We start from the raw sequence: 21,969 nt of genomic DNA, 5'->3' as shown, positions 1-21,969 counted from the left end.
AGCTCAGGTCTGCACCCAGCCCTGCCCACCTCCACCCTCTGAACCTTCGTGTGCAGCCCCTGGAATATGAAAGGGGCTTACAAGTGTGTCATGAATGACTTCACAAGACGAGGGGCTGTCTGAGGTCTTTAGGAAGTGAGGCCATCACCCCTGGTTCTAGACCCCCCTGACGCCACACAGGAGACACAACAGTGCAATTGCTTCTCCCCATCCAGGGGTGTCGTCACCTGCAGCCACCGACTTTCCCTTCTTACAACAAACTCCTAAGGAGGCTTGTCAGCCTTGGCCAGAAGCTCAGTTGGTTGGAGCATCGTCCCGTAACTGAAACGTTGAGGGTTCGATCCCCCTGGTCAGGACATGTATGAGAGAAATATTGATGTTTCTCTCTTTCTCCCCCTCCCCTCTCTCTAAAAGCAATGACAGAAATGACCTTGGGTGAGGATAAAGAAAAAGAAAAGAGGTGGGTCAGCGCATGGGCCAACGATGCTGGAGGAAACCTGGTCTTTCTCAACCTTCTTTGATTTGATCTGAAGATGACACAGGATCAGAACCTGCAAAGAATAATCCCATCGGGTCTCACTCCCCTCAGTGGGCTCCCTGCGTGAAACCAGAGTTTGCCCTTTGTCGTTTCTGACCTACGTTTTTGGGGATTGACTTCCCAGTCATTCTCTGGGAAGTAGACGGGAGGGACAGCCTAGTCTCTCCTTGCCTTCTGAGACCAAGGGGGGCATCAGGGAACATCAGTACGTCCACCTGGTGCCCAGAGAGAGCTTCTTAAAAGGACAACAGGAGAGAGACCGCAGCACAAGCCAACTGTCCAGTAAGCCCAGCGGCTGTCAGCGCCACGCTGACCTGTGGGAGGGGCTTGGGCTGCATCCTGACCTTCCATAACCAACCACAGCATCTGAGACATCTTGGGGACCCCCATTAGAAGGCATCACCTGGGCAAAAAGCTGCAAAACCAAAGAGAAGTAGGCTAGGACACAGAGGACAATGCCCGTGGTCCCGCCTGAGAGCCACCACTCAGCCTCGTGTTTCTCCTCTGCTCCCCAGAAAGCAGTGCCCCCACCCCCACCACAGCCCCAAGGATTTTGAAACACCTTCCTCAGGAGAAGAAGGCTGAGAGGAGGACGCTGACATCCTGTGAGGCCTGAAGGTGGAGTGTGCTGTCCCCTTAAATGCAGGACACTGGAGAGCTTTCCTGGGCCCTGAATGCACGGCACACACTGCACGTTCGCGTCTGCACTGAACTAGGTCGATATGTGCTGTACAGACTCTCTCCGGAAACACCATTCTGGTCCAACAAGGGGGCTTGGTGCAACCTCAGCCCAGGGATGTGGGACCCAGTGTAAGTATGGAAACTGGAGGAAGGTGTTCAAGGCGTTTGAGAGGGAAAGAGGCTGCTGAGGAAGTCAGACGGGCTCCGTAGCGTTTGTAGAGGAAACTGCAGGTGTGCCCATGTGTTGTGAACAGAAAGCTCTAACTGGCTGTGCTAATTGGTGTGGCTTCTGGATTATGGAGTAATGGGTGCTTTTACTTTCTGTACTTCCCAAACTCACTTTTTAAAAACAGTAACTGCATATCATCAGAAAAAAAGTTCCCATCAAGTGTGAGAATCTGCAAAAGAAGATCTTAAAGTGCAGATTTCAAAATGTTCGTTTTCTCCAGGTGATGAGATTAATGATCTCTTACTGTAAAAATTATTTTTTTAAAAAGCTTTCTTTAGTAATTTTTAAGAAGTCTGATATTTGTAGACAGCATCTATGGGTAACATATCTCCCCAAGGGCAGCTCTCAGAGGCTGGGTCAGGAACTTTCCGGAGCAGTTAGGACCGAGGCCAGACCAGGGGCCAGACCAGTGACAGATAGGGCAGGGCCTGGGTGTCAGGACCCTTTTGCCAAATCTGCCAAATTTCAGAAAGGCCTACCTGACTCCAGCTTGGAAGGCAGTGAGCTGTTCTGTGTTTGTGGCTGACCATTCTGGCCAGTGACCCCTCACCTGCCCAGCTATGCTCCCCAAGCCAGCTCATAGCTCCCTTACCTGGGTGGCAGACAATCAGAATATAAACCAGGTGGGCCTGGCCATAGCCATGGTGGCCACTGTAGTCACAGAGTCAAGTGTGTGATGAAGGCAGGTGGCCATGCTGTCTTGTCACCTCAGCAACTAATGTTGTTTTTGGACTATTTGACCAAGGACTATTGACCTGCCCCATCCATGTCCATCACGGTGTCATGTGGAGGAGTTGGGAAGCAGGCAGGTGCAGTTGGAGTGGCCTTGGAGGCCCACCAGTTGTTACAGGGACAGGACAGTGACTTCAGCTGCCTGTCAAGGACAAGAGATGCAGCATCCAGCAGATGTCAGGGTACACTCACACCTGGAGCCTCCACTTCAGAACAAGGATGGAGGCTGCCAGCCACTGGCAAGTGGGAGGGGGTGTGTGTAAACACCCAGCTCCCTGCACAAGGTGGTCTTTGACAGTGTGAACTAAGCAAGCAAGGCTGAAACAAAAGGGCGGGTTTATGACTTAGCTTTGAGAGCCACACACCATTTTCACAACACAGATCAGCTCGGTTGTGTGAAGGAAGGACTGACGGTACAAGGGCAGGGGTGACAGCATGTGGATTTGGGGGACACCTTGGAGGCTGGCAGCTGCACTAGGAATGTGGTTTGGTGCTGAAGGGGAGGGAGAGCTACAGGGTCTGTCCTCGTGGGGTGGTAGTGACCATCACATGGCGTCTGTGGGTTCCCCTTCCCACTGTATTTCAGTCCCAGCCCCTCTGCCAGCATTACACCAAGACTCTGCCCCTCTCCCGTGCCCCATGCTGAAAGCCACAGAATATTGAGTTTATGGTGTTCTCTCTGGGCTGTGGTGGGGGGTGAGAAACAAAACCCAAGACACACACCTTTCTACAAAAAAGCATGAGAAAGAAAATAATAGTGGATATTTATTATTGAAATCCATGTAGTTCATGTAGACACTCTTTACAAGCTTGGCACCGGGAAGACAGAAAGGTCATTGTTCCAGTTCATGGGGGTGGGTGTCCCCCACTGGTGAACCCACCCCAGCAGGAACAGGGTGGGTCATGCTTAGGTCTCCCTCACACAGGAGAGGGTACGATGGGGTCCTCACTAAATGTTTTCCATCTCTGTGTATTGAACTCAGCTCTGGTTCTTAGAAAAGTGCCTCTGGGAGCTGTTAGCACCCTTCCTTATGCTTATGCAGATGTAGATGTTTACCCTGTTCTCACCCTGAGTCCTGATGGACTCCCACCCACTGGGTCCATGGGAATTTTGTGCTCCTGGGCCATTGTGGACATTATTTGTGGATGGATGGCTAGGAACGACCAACATTGTGCATGTGATTATCCCATCAGACTTACAAACAAAAGTTTAAAGATAAAATAAGTACTCATTTCAATATGGTGTCAGTGATGTATGAAGGCCTGTGGGACCCAGGCACAAGGAGAGTGGATTACAGAACCTGCTGTGTTGAGCTTCATGAATTGCCACATGCAGACTGGGTACACCTGTCACAGGAGAAACCCGGTCCTTCTTGCCAGCACAGTAAAGGATTACAGATCAAGTGTATTAGCGTGCAAGCAGGGTTTATTAGTGACACATTCTCATGGAAGAGAACAGGTCTTGCTGAGGTGGGGGTGAAAGGCAAGAGCTTGGATGGCAAGAGCACCAGGCCCTTTGTCCTGAGGACTTACATAGTTGGGATGGGAGGTGAAGCAGTTAGATACTGATTGGTGGGTAAAAGTGGTGCCAGCTTCCATGGGGAAAGTGACTACCCAAACGTAGGTATGTGTGGCGGTCATTAGCCTGAATCCTTATCTCACTTCTGACCCCATTTGGTCATCTTGTACAATAGATCTGTGACAGGAGACAGTTACAGTTAAGTTGAGGCCGTTACCCAAAGTTACCTATGGGCTCTTTCTGTAAGCACTAGGGACCCTCTCATAAAACAGGTAGTGGCCAGAGGAAAGCTATTAGCCAAATTTGTTTTATGGGCCCTTTCCATGAATGCTGCGAATCCCCTCCCATCTTCTAGGCCTTGGGATGAATACACTTTGAAAGCCTTTGCCAGATAGTGGAAACAATACCTAGGATTTCAACGTGTTAGCATGGTATTTTTTGTGATGTTGGAACATCTGGCAATAGAACTGGACCAGGCGAAGGACTGCTGAGTCAGTGGGTGAAAACCATCTTCCTCGTCCTCCCTGCCTTGGCTCGCCATCTACCCTAACACCCCAGTGCAGGCAGGTGCTGTTCCCAGTGTCAGTTCTCAGCAAGGGGTGGGTGAGGGTCTTTTTTCACAGGCCACTCTCAGCACCACCTGCCTGTGTTGAGGAGGCTCTGAGGATGCTCAGGGTCAGTGAGAGGGTGGTGACCTAGAGGGAAGCACATCTCCTACCTCAGGCCTCCTCAGGGCAGCTGAGTCTATGTGGAGAAAGCAGTGAGGTCTGCTCAAATTCTGAATTTGGCTGCAGACCCCTACCCTGTCCTTATCTTCCTTAGTCCAGCACTAAAGACCTGCAAGACATGGGCACTGAAAACTGTTCAGCAGGACTTGCGATCTCAGTGACCTCTTGCCAGATTCTGTCTGTGCTGACTCAACTTTGAATGTCAAACTGAAAGGCTGGAGTTCCCATTTCCACTGAACAGACTAGGAAGCAGAGAGAAGTTGAGAATCTTGCCTTAGGTCACACAGCTGGAGGAGACAGAGCCGAGACTCTCACCTACTATGGACTGATGTGGAATCTGTGTGCTGTGCACCAGGAAATGCTGACCCTGAAGGGGCAGCAAGGAGTAAGGAAGACCAAGTGCCCAGACTGAGCCAGGCTCACACCCGTGCACAAGCATCCATCCCTCCCTGCCATTCATTCACCTCTGTGGCTCCAGAGGTTGTAGGAAACTAGGAGAAGAGCCAAGAGAAGCCACTGAAGGAGGGGTGCGGAGCTGATTAGGAGAAAAGGCCCCTTTCTGAGGAGTCCAGGAAATTCCCTTCCCTGATGAGTCTGTCTCTAATCCCTCTCTCTGCGCAGTAACCAAAGTAGACTGACTCCAGATTATACATTTGCAGGCCTCAAATTTCTGTGGCTGAGAGTATGAGTCTTTTGTGGCAGGGAGTTCTTCAGAAACCCTCTGCTTTCAGTGATGAGGAAAATGTGTATGGAGACAAAATGTTTTATAACAGGTCAAAAAACCATGAATGAATTTGTTGCTGGCATTCCCATATTACTGTGGAACTGTTTGTCCATCTCTTGTCATGAAACTGGAGGGTTTGTTTAACCAGTTACTTCTCCACTAATTACAATCTTGGGGAGAGTAAGGGAATGTAGACTTCCTATGGCTATTGATATGTGACTTAATGCTAATAACTCACTCACTCCACCTGCAAACATAGGGCTTCTCCCCTGAGTGTGTCCTCTGGTGTGTGATGAGATATAACTTCCGTGTAAAGCCTCGCCCACACTCCCTGCAAACATAGGGCCTCTCCCCAGAGTGTGTCCTCTGGTGTGTAATGAGATATGACTTCTGTGTAAAGCCTCGCCCGCACTCCCTGCAAACATAGGGCTTCTCCCCAGCGTGTGTCCTCTGGTGTCTGATGAGATGTGACCGCTGTGTAAAGCCTCGCCTGCACTCCCTGCAAACATAGGGCTTCTCCCCAGAGTGTGTCCTCTGGTGTGCACTGAGATATAATTTTCGTGTAAAGCCTCTCCCGCACTCCCTGCAATCATAGGGCTTCTCCCCTGAGTGTGTTCTCTGGTGTGCGATGAGAACTGACTTCTGTGTAAAGCCTCGCCCACACTCCCTACAAACATAAGGCTTCTCCCCAGAGTGTGTCCTCTGGTGTGCAACGAGATGTGACTGCTGTGTAAAGCTTCGCCCACACTCCCTGCAAACATAGGGCTTCTCCCCAGAGTGTGTCCTCTGGTGTGCAATGAGAACTGACTTCCAGGTAAAGCCTCGTCCGCACTCCCTGCATACATAGGGCTTCTCCCCAGAGTGTGTCCTCTGGTGTGTGATGAGATATAACTTCCGTGTAAAGCCTCGTCCGCACTCCCTGCATACATAGGGCTTTTCCCCAGAGTGTGTCCTCTGGTGTCTGATGAGATACGACTTCCGTGTAAAGCCTCGCCCACACTCCCTGCAAACATAGGGCTTCTCCCCAGAGTGTGTCCTCTGGTGTGTGATGAGAACTGACTTCCAGGTAAAGCTTCGCCCGCATTCCCTGCAAACATAGGGCTTCTCCCCAGAATGTGTCCTCTGGTGTGCGATGAGATATGATTTCTGTGTAAAGCCTCTCCCGCACTCCCTGCAAACACAGGGCTTCTCCCCAGAGTGTGTCATCTGGTGTGCGATGAGAATTGACTTCCAGGTAAAGCTTCGCCCACACTCCCTGCAAACATAGGGCTTCTCCCCAGAGTGTGTCCTCTGGTGTGCGATGAGATATAACTTCCGTGTAAAGCCTCGCCCGCACTCCCTGCAAACGTAGGGCTTTTCCCCTGAGTGTGTCCTCTGGTGTGTAATGAGAACTGACTTTTGTGTAAAGCTTCGCCCGCACTCCCCTGCAAACATAGGGCTTCTCGCCAGAGTGTGTCTTCTGGTGTCTGATGAGATGTGACTGCTGTGTAAAGCCTCGCCCACACTCCCTGCAAACATAGGGCTTCTCCCCAGAGTGTGTCCTCTGGTGTCTGATGAGATGTGACTGCTGTGTAAAGCCTCGTCCACAGTCAGTGCAAACATAGGGCTTCTCCCCAGAGTGTGTCCTCTGGTGTCTGATAAGATGTGACTGCTGTGTAAAGCCTCTCCCGCACTCCCTGCAAACATAGGGCTTCTCCCCAGAGTGTGTCTCCTGATGTGTGATGAGATGTGACCCATCATTAAAGCCTTGCCAACACCCTCCATGATCGATGGTTACAATTTTTGACATTCCTGCTTTCACAAAGAACTTGCCTGTGTCCTCTGGGTTCTCTTTCTGGCCTCTCTGGGGCTCTTCTTCCATCATTCTCTCGTGCTCACTAGAGCTCATTTGTTCTTTGGAAGGTTGGAAAAAGGGTCTTGAGATTCTCCTCTGACTGATCCTTTTAAGCAAATGTTTGGACCCTTCTTTCACCTCTTGACCTTCAGCTTTATCATTCCAGCTGTGCGTACTAGTATGTTGCTGCTGCTGATTCTGATCCTCTGGGCAGGGTTCCTCTGCTTGGAGGTGTTTTCTTGCAGATGTTCCCTGGAGAATCTGAGAGGGATGATTGAGTTTCACGTGTTGGCTGAGAAATTTCTGACTGGAGAAGGCCAGAGAGTAAGAGGGACATGGGTGCACCTCTGGTTTTGGTTCTGCTGGAAGAGAAAGGTTTGGTCAGGGCAGATGCTAATGAGAATGCCTGGGCCATATGACTTCTCTCCTGGTAAGACCTGCCCCGTGAGTCGTTCTTACGGTGGTGATAACACAACCTCTGTCTCCCACAGTGTCTACTCGCCATCTATTTTCCTTGTTATTTTTATGCAGTGCATCTTCCTCAGAAATCCAGAAGGCCCACATCAAGGGTCTTTACTAATTATGCTCAGACTAGGGACTTTTGAGAAACATGAGAGGCCATTTCACTCCTTGTGTGGATGGAGCACAGTGATCTTTCTCATCTGCAGGTACCTTCTAAGTCATGTTAAAGAGGAAAACCACCAGCCCCAACTAGGAATTGCTTCTCTCACGTTTTCCAAAATAGTAAAATTGTCCTTGCTCAAGGCTCACACCAAATATTTATGCTTCATCTCATTTAGTGTTACCCATTTCTAATACTCCAAGACCTGTTTCAAAATATTTCAACCACATTTCTTACACGCCTGACTCCTGTTACTCTCATGCTCTCTCACTTGGAGATGAAGTAATCTGAGAGGATTCCCCACTGGAGCTCATTTTCTAAAAACTAACAAAGCATAATCAGAACAGAGAACACACCACTCTATAGCTGTCAACTGCACACTTTCACTCAGGAAAGTCCCCAGTGTCTCAACTCAGGTCATGGGCACTGCATTTCGGGGCTGCTAAGCATCCGTCTGATCTGTTTTTACCCTCTGTGCTGAGACGAGACCTGAGTGACCCTCAGGGAATTCAACGCAGCACCTCTTTTCTTCCCTGCACTAGCTGCTCCCCCTGCCTCGGATCCTTTTGCTGGCAGGTAGTTTTGTAAATGTTGTCTCCTGAGGAGCCCTTCCCGGACCACCTGCCACACCACACCTCCCCTCACACTGATCCCCAGGCACTTGTCCTGCATTAGTTTTCTCCGAAGAACTAACTGCTGTGTGGTGCCATGCACATGGAAGCTCACGTACCTGGGCTTCCCTACTTCACCTGTCAGCTCCTGAAGAGCAGTGATTCTCATCCTCATGTTTATCTGTATTTCCAGATCCCAGGACGATGTGCACCAGAGTAGGACCTCACATAATTCACTGAAATGAATGAATGAATGTGCCCTGCCTGAATGGTGTGGCTTGGTGGGTTGGGTGTTGTTTGAACACTGAAAGGTTACAAGTTCGATTCCAGTCAGGCACATGCCAGGGTTGTGGGCCAGTTGGGGGTGTGCCATAGACAACCGGTTAATGTTTCCCTTGCACATTGATTTTTCTTTCTCCCTCCTTTCCAATCTCTGTAAAAATAATCTTGTTTAAAAGGTTTCATTTATGTATTTATTTATTTTCAGAAAAGGGGGAAGGGAGGGAGGAAGAGGGAGAAACATCAATGTGTGGTTGCCTCTCACATGCCCTGTAGTAGGGACCTGGCCCAAAACCCAGGCATGTGCCCCAACTGGGAATCAAACTGGCAACCCTTTGGTTCACAGGCTGGCGCTCAATCCTCTGAGCCACACCAGCCAGGACAAAATCCTTAAAAAATAATGAATGCCTATAAACAAAAATGTTTTATGTAGGAGTATAGAGGAAAATTAAGGAGACACAGCTATAAAAATGTCAGAAAAACTGCCTTGGCGAGAGAGCTGGTTAGTGCTTGAAAACTTCTTTTTTACCTCTCGGTCTTTCAGCACTACATGCGGTTGTGTATTTTGCTCATGAAATATTTTAAAAATAAAAAATATGCAAATTTTGCCTAAGAGTCAAAGGCATATGAATGAATTGTGAATTTTTGAAGCATGTGATTTGAAACTTTACTGACTTTAGAGTGCATTTTACTATACCTAAGAGTTAGATCATAAATATCTCTATGGAGAATTCTCTTTTCTGTTTTGAATAACAGCGGTGCCCACCTCTCCCAGCCGTGAGCTCTCTCTTCCACTTGCTGCCCCACTTGCTGCCCAGCTCCTGGCCATACTCGTCCCCGCACCAGACCAGCAGCTCACAGCCTGGCCTGATGACCCGGCAGGTTCGGTAGAAAATCTGCCTGTGGTACTGAAAGGCCACCAGGTTCTGCTCTTCATCATCCCGGGCACAGTTCACAAACCTGGGATTGAGGCAGATGAAGGGAAAGAAAAGCACAGTGATGAATTCCCACTACCTGTTACATCCATGTCCAGCTCCTCACTGATTCGTAAGGCCCTCAGGCTCTGGTGTTGCCCACTGCCCCTAATGCTCCCAGGGAATCCTTGTTCAGTGTCTGAGTGTCTGTGAGCATGTCATGTGAATTCCTACCTCCAAGTCCTGCTTGCAGTGTTCATCCTGCCTAATACTACTTTCTAAAACCCAGACTGGACTCCACACTAACTACAGATGTCTGATTCCAGTTCTAGACTTAACCTCCACCCTGACTGGCCATAATATCCAGTGATCTCTGGCTGCTCCAAACTCTAAATCAAGTTGTATTCTATTTTGAGGACAAACTGTAATTCTATTTTGAGGACATATCCTATACTTTTTTCCTAAAAGTCCCCTGAAATGAAAGAACACTGTATGGAGAAAAAGAGGGGAAAAAAGATTAAGGGAGACCACTGAGCAAGGCATGATGGGAGGGAAAGATACATGGGCTTGTGGGGGATGAGAGTCCCCTTTGGCACCAAGAGACCTGTTGACCTCACCTCATCCAGTTGGCCCAGGATCTGTCCTTTCCATCCACATACTCATAGCAGTTTCTCCCTTTGGCGATCTGTGTTTCAGAAAAGAAGTTAAAGACCTTTTATTTTTTGTTGATGGGGAGATTATAGTCAGAAGAATTATTTCACACTATTGTCATCAAAGCTCTTTCAGCCTGCATGGGGATTCAACTGCCAGCTGTGAACACATGATATTTTTCTTACTCATCACCTACACATCTGAGGCTACCTGTCCAATCAGAGCAAGAGGCCCACAAGGGAAGAGCTACTCTTTTGTGACTGCATTGCTTTGTTCCTACTTACCTTCTGATCCTCAAAAGGAGCTCTGTGTTCATATGAAGTCCAGTTAATACACAGATCTAACCATATTGTCCCCTCCATGTCTAGCATATAAGAGGTGGTCCCCCCAAGCCTTAGAAGGAATGAGGGAAGCCAGAGGACAGTGAAAGAGGTAAATAGTTCTCACCAGCCAGGAGTATCTGCTCTTGGCTGCCTCCTCATCTTCTGTGATGTGTCCTTCATAAGGGCCAAAGTGCAGACCCACTGGCAAATCAGCTGCTTCATTCCACACTCCAAGCCCAGCCTCAGGGATGCTGGATGGCCCAATTTGCAACCCAGGGGGCAGGGTGAGGGCTGAGCGGTGGGGATGCCCCTTGTCCACTGCACGGTCCTTTACAAATGTAGGGGGCCCATGCATAGCACAGCTGTCGATGAAGAAGTTCTGACACTTCTCACAATCTGGAGGCAAGAGCAACAGGGGTTGGGGAAGGTTTAGCGCATATTCCTGGACACAAAGAGCTTCAGAGGAAGTCCAGACTGACATCATTGAGACTCTATCCTGTACTCCAGGTCACTAGAGGAAGGGAATGATTTGGGGACCAAAGGACTACATGAAATTATTGTATCATAAGTGGCTTCTTAGTGAGGGTCACTTACAAAGGTAGTCATCATCCTGGGGCTCGGTGACCTCTTGGTACACATGGCCCTTCCTTTCCTGTAGGCTGTACATCTTCACGTCCATCTCCTTTCTCCTGAGTTCTGAGTTGGAGGAGGGCAGGTGAGCGAGGTTGGTGGCGTCTAGAGTGTTAGTTCCCATTTTGTCAGATAACACAAAATCTCCTCCCATCAAATTATTACCTGTCCTTTTGTATAATCTGGTATTGTAGTCCATTAACTATTGGTTCAGAAAACTAAGACTCCACACTAAGTAGAGATGAGTGATTCAATTTTAGTTTCTAGATCTTCCCATTACCAGGTTTAACCTGCCAACCTTTAATCATTCATAAATTATTTGAGTGCACATTATGCGTTAGGCATTGAGTAAAGGCCTGGGCACACAACACCAGTACAGTGTGGTTGCTATTATCACACATGGATTTTTTGGACAGCTTGCATGTGTCACCTGTTTTAAACTCAATTTAATGTTTTCAAACAATATATGAGTGATGTTTCCTTATCTTCACTTTACACATTAGCCTGCAGGAGATCAGAGAATTTATAGGATTTGCCCAAAGGTCCAGTGGTAACTTCAGTCTCAGCTTCGCCCACCTTAAATCCAGGCCCATCCATAGTCCACCCCACATACCTAGGTCATACTTATCAGCCCTTCTGTAGGACTTAGAGGAACTTAAGTTTCCAAATTATTTTGTCTCACCCGATTTTCGTCTAGTGTGCTTTCCAAAGACACATGCTTCTCCAGGAGAGGACACTGGTTTCTGGGCCTGCTCTGAGTCACTTGCAGTCATCACATTTGCTGTTCCTGACAATTCCTTTAAACTGTATTCATTGCTTAATGGCACCCTGGATGTTGCCTTCAATATAAGAGTCACATAATAGAAGATAACATGTCCTTAATTTTTTAAGGCTTATGATACATTTTACATGCATGCCTTTAATACTTGAACCCTTGGAAATATTTAGGGAGCATGAATATAGAGAGGATAGGGCCAATGTGGGTAATGAATCAGTATTAGAACCCATGCCTCATGGCTCTCTTCTTTCAACTGTCTCTATAATATTGAGTGAAGGATATTGGGAAGACAATAAATAGTTGGCAAAAACATATCTAGACAATAAATTAAATGGTGATAAAATCTGCAATACCTTGGAAAGAATATTTCCAAGCTACAAGGCATTGCAGCTATTTGATTAGCTGGTTCCCACCAATTGTTTGAATAAGACTGTATCAGTAGCTAGTTGTCCTCAGTGTCCTGATCTGTAACATGCCAATTTTTAATATTATAGTGAATATGTAATTAAATAATGTTCAAGAAAGTGTTCTGTGAATTACATAATATAGCATGACTGTGCTGTCAATTTACCCCTCAGCTCTCTTCATATTTCAATTCCACAGAAATTACCTTCAGTGTTCATTGATCATCATCTAGTTTAATTTGTAATTGTGAAATCATTCATTCAGCAAACACTCAGGGGCCCTCAGGAGCCCTGATATCTGGTCCTGTGACCTCTGAGAAGTCTCAGGTATGAACCAGGGTCTCAAAGAGCTCACAATGCAGAGTTAGGCAGACTGAACAAATGAGAGTGACCTCATTAGAACTCAAAGAAGCTGTTACTTCACCCTATAAGAAAGGGCATTTGAAATTAGTTCCTGATGGATGAGTTCTTGTTGAACAACGGTGTGTAACCTATATGAAGTCCTTAAGTCATTTTATTATTTGTTGTTTCTCAATCATGAAACCTGAGGCTCCTCTGGGGTGAGAGATGCTTTCTTTGATTAGAGTGGAAGGCTCTGATCATGGGGATTTTACATTCTTCTTCACCTGGGGCCATCCGCTGTACCAACTGCCTACACATCGTACACTTTCCTTATTCAGAGGGTCTTAGTGAGTCTCTTACTTCAGCATAGCAGTGAAGAACTTTAGTTGAAATTGTTAGTGAGATGCATGATGTAATGACATGTATAAGACAATGTAAACTTTAGAAAACTGAAGGCTTTTTTTAATTTAAAGATTTTATTTTTTTTGAGAGACGGGAAGGGAGGGAGAAAGAGGGAGAGAAACATCGATGTGAGAGAGAAACATTGATCAGTCACTGCTCACAAATATCCCCACTGGGAACCTGGCTTACAACCCAGGCATGTGCCCTGACCAGGAATCAAATGGGCCATCTTTCACTTTGCAGAATGACACTCAACCAAGTCACACTTGCCAGGGAAAAACTATGGAAGTTTTAATAAGTTTGGAAGTGGTTTAGATAAGAGACTATGGATTAAACTGCACAAACACTGATACTGTGATCTTAGACATATAGTCAAATATTTCTCTATCTCTGAAAGCTCACTTTCCTCATTGTAAATGGTGACAGTTACAGTACCTTCCTCACTAGGTGGTTGTAATGTGTAACTGAGTTTATTCACATAGAATTCTTAAAGTCTGAAACATTGTGAGAATGAAACAACTTGTAGTTACTATTGTTGTTGTAGTTACTACCTGTTAAGATGATGATGAGCCCTGGCTGATGTGGCTCAGTGGATTGAGCGCTGGCCTGCAGACTAAAAGGTCACCAGTTCTTGGTCAGGGCATATGCCTGGGTTGTATGAGAGGCAACCTATTCATGTTTCTCTCCCTTTCTTTCTCCCTCCATTCCCCTCTGTCTAAAAAATTGATAAATAAAATCTTTAAAAAAAGATGATGTCAGACAATGTGTTGAAGAAACCAAGAAAGGAAGGCAGCAGTTCCTAGGATACTCTCTGCATTTTCCTGTTCTTACCTGCATTTCTATCCTTGAGGAAAATGTTCTTGTCAACAGGATTTGGGAAATACTCACTTTCTGGTGTTTACTCTGTTCCCTTCTGAAGGCCACCCAAGAAGGTTTCACTGAAAGATGATGAGAAATCAGCGTTTTGGTTGGTAAATATTTCCAAAATCTGGAGAGTCTTATTAAGGACACAGAATTGTGAATGAGAGTAGTCCAAGAACAATCCGAGGATGGTTGGAAAATGTTCTGAGGTATCATTAAGGCCTATGCTTCTATTGGGGCCATCCACTAATTTCACTAGAATGTTAAAAAAAAAAAAAGACAAAGTGTCATCTACACTTCCTCCTATGTTCATAAAGCATCTATTACATTTATTAAAAAATAAATTGGCCTCTGACAAAAACATAATAAAAGTAACTGCACAGAAACTCCATATCTTCAACATAACCCTTTCTCTGCTCTGTTGTCTTCATTCAAACTGGCCTCGTCCAGGCTAACGGCCCTACCAACCCCTCTCCTCCTTTCTCTGGTATCCTCCCCCCTGTGCACATACTGGCCATCCACGCCCTTCCTTAATCATTAGACTCTGGTCGGCATCCACAGTCTGATGACCACAGCAACAGAATTCCAGTCAAGTTAAAGATCACATCTTGGCTTCAGCTGTGTTTCAACCCCAGACCCATGAAAGTGGACCGACCCCACCAATCAAACACTCATGATACCAGACAGAATGACACCATGGCCGACACCAGGAAATGATACAGTGATCAGCCACTCCCCACCCTGGCCCTCCCCCAGCTCCCATCATCACCATGGTTAATACTGTTCCCATCTGTCTCCATGCAGGCCATCGGGTGCCATGCCTATTCTGATTTAGTTATTTCTTGTTCAATTGTATGTTCTTACACATTTACCGCTTATTAATGTATCCATAAATATATACAATGATGTTGCACACTTGATAGTTTATGGGAATATCCCCTCACTGTAACATACACTGTTCTGCATCCTGCGTGTTCACTGGACAAGCAAAGCATGTTCCTTGGTTATGTCCTGAGATGCAGCCTGACCTAAACCAGGTCCGAGTCAGGAGGACAGATCCTGCCCCTCACCTCGCTGCCTTGGAGTCCATTCTTCATCAGAGTCCTCGGGGTCCTCCTCCTGGAGCCCGCGGTGGTGACACGGGAAAGCTGGTCGCGGGGCCCTGAGACCTGGAAAGAGACAAAACCTTTGTCCTGAAAGCAAGAACTTGGAGGAGGAAGAGGCCCGTGGGACCGGCCCGGCTGGGATGGAGAGTGAAACGAGTTGCTGTGAGCGCCGCACCGAAGGAGCACATTCCCCCGATCGATCGGTGCGCACGGGTGGAGCGGCCCGGCAGCCCGGCGGGTCACCAGGCCCCGGGCCCAGCGCCTGCGCTACCTACAAGGGGGTGCGTCCAGGCTCCGCTGCACGCTCCGGCACCGGCCTTCCTCCCGGTCCCCCGTCGCTGCCCACTCCTCCCGGGAGAAGCGGAGGGAAGCGGCTTCCAAAGCTTCTTCGGCCTGGAGAGGAGTGGAAACGCCAGTAACCCGGTGATGCAGTGAGGACGCGCTGGAGGGTCTCCCCCGCCCGGCCCTGCGACTGCGGGTCCCGTCGCGCTCTGCGCCCGCACAGCCAGGGTCACCCGAGGGCCGCGCGTCTGCGGAGCCCCGTCCCCTCCGCTCACCTGCGGCGTCCGCCCCGCTTCTCCCCCGGGGCTGTGCTGCGGGCCCCCGTCGGGGTTCATGGCGTCCCAGGCGCCTGTGGAAGGAGAAGGCGCTGAGAGGGCCGAACGCCTTTCTCCGGCCGGCAGGGCGGGGCGCCGGGCGGGGACGCGGGCCTGGGAACGCGCCGGGGGGCGCCCTGGTCCCTCCCGTCCCTCCGCGCCCCTCAGCGCGCGCTCCGCAGGCCTCCGCCGGGCGTCTGAGGTGCCATCGTCCGGGCGGGCTGAGGCGGCGCAGGAAACGCGCTTCTCCCCGGGGAGGGCCCCTCACAGCTCGGGGTCCTGAGACCCGATCCTGCGTCTTCCGGGCTGAGGACACTGAGGCCGGGGGGAGGGTCAGACCCTGCGGCTGAGGAGATTTGGGGCGTCTCATCGAGGGGCTTCCGGTCCCCACCACTGAGTCGGTTTCCAGGACGACGGCGTTTAGCGTCTCTGAGTTTGGGGAGATTCGGTCTTTCCGGGCGAGCTGCAGGTTGGGGGCCCCGAGCCGAGGGGAACTGGGGTTTTCGGGCTGTTTGGGGGTCCAGGCGTTGGGGGTCAGGAGATGTGGGTCCTCCGGGTTGGCGGACGCGGGCCCCTCGATGCTGACGGGGTTTGGGGCCCCTCAGGATGAGGGCGTCTGGCGTCTCTCAGACTGGACTTTGAAGGTCTCGGGCTAAGGGCGCTGCGTGGCAGGGCTCCCCGCTTACCGGTCAGTCTCCGGCGGCCCCTGTCGCGCTGCCCCCCTCAATGGAGCGTCTTCTCAGGGATCCTGGGCTTCCCGCCCTCGGAAGGAGTGAGGGCGCCCGTGGCACCGTTCCGGCCTGGATAGCCACGTGGGCGCAACTCACCAATCAGTGCTGCAATCGCAGCCCTGCCCACCAATGGGCGGTCAGAAGAAGCTGTGAGGGCGGGAGAGGGGGGCGGAGCCCCCTGGGTCGGATAGCAGGCGGAAGACCCGCCCCGCCCCACCGGGATTGGCTACCCTGGCTTTCCCCGAGCAAGCTGTCAGAAGCCAGCAGTCAGGACTGAGGTTTACCTTGACTTGTTTTCCTGCAGCTGTTGAGGAACCCACCCCGTAGGAGCTGGGAGCCGCGAGCCAGAGCGGATCTTAGGGTGGACAGGGCCCTCCTGACAAAGCGTCTTTGTTCCACCAGACTCCGGTCGGGATCCCCAACTTACATCTAGGCCCATCCGTGCCCCGCCTTTTCAAACCTACTTTTAGCAAGAGCTGCGTAAGCAGTGAGGATGCAGCTATGACTGCATTGCATTCCGTGGAAACTTAAGTCAGTAAATTCTGACCATACAATTCATGTACACAAAATGAGTCCCAGAGGGCTCAAACATTTAAACACAACAAATAAAATAAGTATACTGCATAACACACTGAGAGAATTTCATGTCTCATGAAAGTAGTGGCATTATGAGTAATAGGTATGTTTAAGTAACTCAGGTGTGAAATCATTTCAGAAGGGATAAAAGTTAGGAAGACAAGATAAAAACAAACCAAATAAATGTAAAAATACTAAAAAACCTACGAGTATTTTTTGTGAAAATAACACATCAAATTTGAGGGCAGGGGTCCACAGAGCAGGGTCCGTTTTGCTGCTACTGGCTTTCATGGGATAAAATGGAAAGAGTGTCTCTGGCCCTTGCCTCGTTTTGAGCACATAAATATAACTTGATTTCCATGGACTGGAACTGCGCCTACTAACTGTAATTATTCCTGCGAAACTGCATAAAGGGAAACCTCACTAAAGAGGAGTTGGGGGTCAGTGGGGGCGCTCCACATAGCACCACCCAGGGTCAATTACAGGAAAGATTGTCTGTTACAAGCCCCAACATATAGATGCACCATGTGCTCCCAGGAGAAACGGACTCCCCAGCAAGTCAGCCAGAGAGAAACCATTGTCACCCTGGACTAAGGATCTTCTGCACTGCACTTTGCTTTGAAATGACCCCTCCCAACCTCCTCTTTTTTCCCTGTAAAATAACGTTCCTTTCTTTTACTTGTGGAGCTTGCCAATTACTTTGCTACATCTTTCTTGTCCTAAATTGCATTTTTAACTGTTTTTGAATAAACCCCTTATCTGTTGTTAAAATAACTGACTGCTATATTTTTAAGGTCAACATAGTTTGGTGGCCCGTATAGGGATCCAGAGGACTCCTGAGATCTCTGAGGCTGATGAGCAAGCAGATACAGTGTCCTTGCTCTGAAGGACTCTGGGAAGGGTCCTTTGGTGCAGACTCCCTGATGATCATTTTGACAATAGTCATCCAGAAATAACATCCTCATACCCTCTGACCCCAAAATTCCACTCTTCAAAAATTTCCCCTACTAGCCCTGGCCTGGTAGCTCAGTTGGTTAGAGTGTCCTGCCTATATGCCAAGGTGGTCAGTTCATTCTCCAGTCGGGGCACATACAAGAAGCAATCAATGAATGAATGAATGCATAAATGGAGCAACTCTCTCCTTCAAATTAATAAATGAAATTAAAAGAAAAGCATAAAAAATTCCCCCCAGTTATGCTTCTCTGTGTATGAAATGAAGTATGTTTAAAATATTGTATCCAACAGTTATATAATAACAGATATAATTTTTAAAAGTTTTCAGTAGAAGAGAATTTGTTAAATTATGGTTTGGTCACACTGTCAAATATTATAGAATGTTAAAAACAGGTGAGGATACATGGTATTTCATTAAAGAAATAAAACCTAGTAAGGTGGTTCTAATGGATTTTAAGAGAATAATTTCTAAGTAATGTTGTTATGTGAAAAAAATATTCTACAAAACAAATTGTGTTAAAAAAAAACCCAGACAGGACTTCCAGCCAAGATGGAAGTGTAGGTGGAAACACTGTACTTCCTTGCACAAGCACATTTAAGGAAGACAAAGATTTAGAAACAAAAACACAACCAAAATAGACAGAAAATTGAACTGTACCAAGTCCAAAAACAAAGAACCATTCATCCAGACAGGTAAGAGGAGTGGAGTCGGCCACTGGCGGAGAGCGGTCTCGGCAGGAAAAAGTGGTGGCTACGGGACCAACCCAGGCACTCAGGCTGCAGTTGGCAGATCCCAGGCCTGGGGTGGCAACGGGCAGACCCAGTGAGGCTGCAAGGCGGCAGGCTGACTGCGGTCACACATTTACACGCAGATAAACCAGGTGAAAAAATGAACAGTGAGACAGACCACGCAATGCAGGGCCCCAGCGCCAGGAAATAAAGACTAAAAGCACCAATTGAAAAAACTTTTGGGTATTGAGGTGCCAGGAGAGGCTCCCAGATTCACAGGAGAGTTCATTGGAGAGACCCACAGGGTCCTAGAATGCACACAAGCCCACATACCCAGGGACTAGCACCAGAAGGGCCCAATTTGCTTGTGGGAGGTGGCAGAGGGGACTGAACTCTGAGAGAGAGTGGAACAAATGCCATTGCTGACTCTCTGACCTTGCCCCCGGTCACAACCCAGTGACTGGGGTGACCTGCCCCAGTGAACAACTAAGCTTTCACCCCTCCTACATAACAGTCTTGAACAGACCAAAACATTATGGCTCAAGCAAAAGAACAACTCAAAGCCCCAGAGTTAATACTTCTAAGTGACCAAGAGATAGCCAACGTATCGATGCACGGTTCAAAACCGTGCTCACAGAAATGGTTGATTTTAGTCGCAAATTAGATGAAAAAATGAAGGCTACACTAAGTGAAATGAAGTGAAATGCACAGGGAACCAATAGTGATGGAAAGGAAACTGGGACTCTAATCAATGGAGTGGACCAGAAGGAAGAAAGAAACATCCAACCAAAAAGAATGAAGAAATAAGAATTCAAAAAAAAAATGAGGAGAGGCTTAGGAACCTCCAGGACATCTTTAAACATTTCAAAATCTAAATTATAGGGGTACCAAAAGGGGAAGAGGAACAGCAACAACTGGAAAACTTATTTGAACAAATAATAAAGGGGAACTTCCCCAATCTGGCAAAGGCAATAGGCTTTCAGGAAATCCAGGAAGCTCAGACAGTCCCAAAGAAGTTGGACCCAAAGAAGAACACACCAAGGCACATCATAATTACATTAGCCAAGATTAAAATGAAGGAGAGAATCCTAGAAGCAGCAAGAGATAAAGGGACAGTCACCTACAAAGGAGTTCCCATCAGACTGTCAGCAGATTTCTCAAAAGAGACCTCACAGGCAAGAAGGGCCTGGAAAGAAGTATTTCAAGTCATGAAATGCAAGGACCTACATCCAAGATTGCTCTATCCAGCAAAGCTTTCATTTAGAATGGAAGGACAGATAAAGTGCTTCTCAGATAAGATCAAATTCAAGGAGTTCATCATCACCAAGCCCTTATTATATGAAATGTTAAAGGGACTTATCTAAGAAAAAGAAGATACAAAAGATAAACAGTGAAAGGACAGCAAACTCACAGTTACAAACAACCACACCTAAAACAAAAGCAAATTAAGCAGACAGCTAGATCAGCAGTGGAACAACAGAAATGGAGATCACATGGAGGGTTAGCAACAGGGGGTGGGAGGAGGAGAAGGTACAGAGAATAAGTAGCATAGATGGTAGGTTGAAAATAGACGGGGAGGGCAAGGATAGTATGGCAAGTGTAGAAGCTAAAGAACTGGTGACACATGGACATGAGTTGAAGGGGGGGAATGGCAGGGAGGGGGTGTGCAGGGTCGAGGACAATGAAGGGGGGAAATGGGACAATTGTAATGGCATAATCAATAAAATATATTTTTTATAAAATCAATAAATATATACTCAAGTGAGGATTAAAAAAAGAACAAGGGGAAAAAGCCAGACAGAAGACATGTGCTGAAAGGACACACAGGGACTATTCACAGGGTCGGGGTCGGGGCAACGTGCAGGGGAAAACTTGGTTTTCCTTTATGTCATTTGGAATGTTGTGTCACTTGTTTTCTCCTTTACTTAACATAAACCTATCTATATATTATTGTAGATAAAAGAAGGGAGTAGAAGTAGCTGGTTATATATGTATACATTTAAAAATAACTCAACAAAAATTCTGCACATCTTTATTACATCCAGTGGCCCGTGCTGCCTTCCTTATCTGAATAGCACCTTGACCACCCAAAGTGCCCAATTTGCATCCAAAGCTCTTTTCTGGCAGGAATATTTCCCTAGTGCAAAATATACTGTGTTATGCAGTTACTGTTTGAAAGATGAAAACTGTTTAATATGAAGACAATAAATTTTATACTTAAGTACTGGATCCAAGGTCATTTATAGAAATGCAATTAAGAATGCATTTATGGAAATGCAATTAAGAATATTATAAACCCTGAGTAGTGTGGTTCATCTTCTGTGTCTGGCATCTGGCAACTGGGGTTCATTGTCCAGCTCTAACTCTGGAGTCTGGCTGTAGAGTCTTGGTTATGGATCTGGGTCCTGTCTCTGAGGTCTGTTGCCTTGGTTTGAATCTATCTGGGTATGGGTCTCCGACCTGGGGCCTCCTTGGGTGTGACTTTGGGGTCTCTGGGTTTGTGTATGGGATCCAGGTGTATGTCTATAAATTTATAGTCATTGGTTCCAAGTCAATGCCAAGAGGAGTCCCAAGGTTGGGGTGTGGTAGGAAGGAAGGAAACTTTAGGGCAAATACCTCAATTTTAATACAGAATGACTGGGAGTACAGAAGGGTTGTTCAGAAGCTCAGTATTGTCACAGGTGAATTATGAAGCAGCGTGATGTATATCAATTCAATACTGCTGTTTCTTCATTAGGTATCATCAGGGCTGTGAGGAGGCCCTGAAGTGAGGCAGCCCTGGGACAACTCCCTCTCCTGCTGTGCCGCTTAAGGCTTTTCTGCTCACCTACATGACTCCTGGTGTAGGCCTTTCATTTCCTCTGTGCTTGGCTGCATCTGCACATAAAGAAGTGAAAATTGAAAAAGGCTGGGCAAGCAAAGAAAGGCCTCTGGTGTTGTCACCAAAACAGACTAGATTATTTTTTTTAATTTTATTGATTATGCCATTACAGTTGTTCTATTCCCCTCCTTCATTCCCCTCCACCCTGTACCCGCCACCCCTACGATTTCCCCCCTTTAGTTTATGACCATGTGTCTCAAGTTCTTTGGATTCTATATTTCCCATACTACTCTTGCCCTCCCCCTATCTATTTTCTACCTACCATCTATGCTACTTATTTTCTGTACCTTCTCCCCCCTTCTCCTCCTACTCCTCTGTTGCTAACCCTCCTTGAGATCTTCATTTCTATGGTTCTGCTCCTGATCTAGCTATCCTTTTATCTTGCTTTTGTTTTAGATGTGGTTGTTAATAACTGTGCATTTGCTGTCCTTTCACTGTTCATATTTTTTATCTTCTTTTTCTTAGATAAGTCCCTTTAACATTTCATATAAGGGCTTGATGATTTACTCTTTGAACTTGACCTGATCTGAGAAGCACTTTATCTGCCCTTCCATTCTAAATGAAAGTTTTGCTGGATAAAGCAATCTTGGTTGT

At 47.4% G+C, this 21,969-nt stretch overlaps 1 protein-coding gene across 5 annotated transcripts; it reads right to left on the bottom strand.

Moving 5' to 3' along the window:
• Positions 1-2,932: 2,932 nt before the first annotated feature.
• LOC119034925 (histone-lysine N-methyltransferase PRDM9-like) lies at positions 2,933-16,295 on the bottom strand. Of its 5 annotated transcripts, XM_053668756.1 has the most exons (12): positions 16,191-16,295; positions 15,466-15,539; positions 15,202-15,301; positions 14,873-14,995; positions 13,830-13,879; positions 11,698-11,854; positions 10,980-11,081; positions 10,510-10,781; positions 10,029-10,096; positions 9,264-9,457; positions 6,572-7,344; positions 2,933-6,318 (listed from the first exon to the last, which is right to left on the bottom strand). In XM_053668756.1, the coding sequence occupies exons 2-12, from the start codon at positions 15,523-15,525 to the stop codon at positions 5,386-5,388; spliced, it is 2,832 nt and encodes a 943-aa protein (XP_053524731.1). In that variant the 5' UTR covers positions 15,526-15,539; positions 16,191-16,295; the 3' UTR covers positions 2,933-5,385. The 5 variants fall into 5 exon arrangements, with proteins under 5 accessions (XP_053524731.1, XP_053524728.1, XP_053524729.1 ...); XM_053668753.1 differs by lacking the exon at positions 15,202-15,301 and having other exon boundaries at positions 5,717-7,347; positions 13,773-13,879; positions 14,873-14,971; positions 16,191-16,207; XM_053668754.1 differs by lacking the exon at positions 15,202-15,301 and having other exon boundaries at positions 5,717-7,347; positions 14,873-14,971; positions 16,191-16,207.
• Between the last annotated feature and the right edge of the window lie 5,674 nt (positions 16,296-21,969).

Source organism: Artibeus jamaicensis, unplaced genomic scaffold (genome assembly GCF_021234435.1).
Source record: "Artibeus jamaicensis isolate MK-2021 breed Jamaican fruit bat unplaced genomic scaffold, CSHL_Jam_final contig_497, whole genome shotgun sequence".
NCBI classification, from domain to species: domain Eukaryota; kingdom Metazoa; phylum Chordata; class Mammalia; order Chiroptera; family Phyllostomidae; genus Artibeus; species Artibeus jamaicensis.
This window is presented reverse-complemented; position numbering and strand designations above follow the sequence as displayed.

Excerpts from the sequence above, each read along its gene's own strand:
- LOC119034925 (XM_053668756.1), bottom strand. The coding sequence starts at position 15,525 with ATGAACCCCGACGGGGGCCCGCAGCACAGCCCCGGGGGAGAAGCGGGG. Across the intron at positions 14,996-15,201 it reads GTGCCGGAGCGTGCAGCGGA|GACAAAGGTTTTGTCTCTTT; the intron begins GCCTGGACGCAC and ends TCTTGCTTTCAG. Across the intron at positions 10,782-10,979 it reads CCAGGATGATGACTACCTTT|ATTGTGAGAAGTGTCAGAAC; the intron begins GTAAGTGACCCT and ends TCTTGCCTCCAG.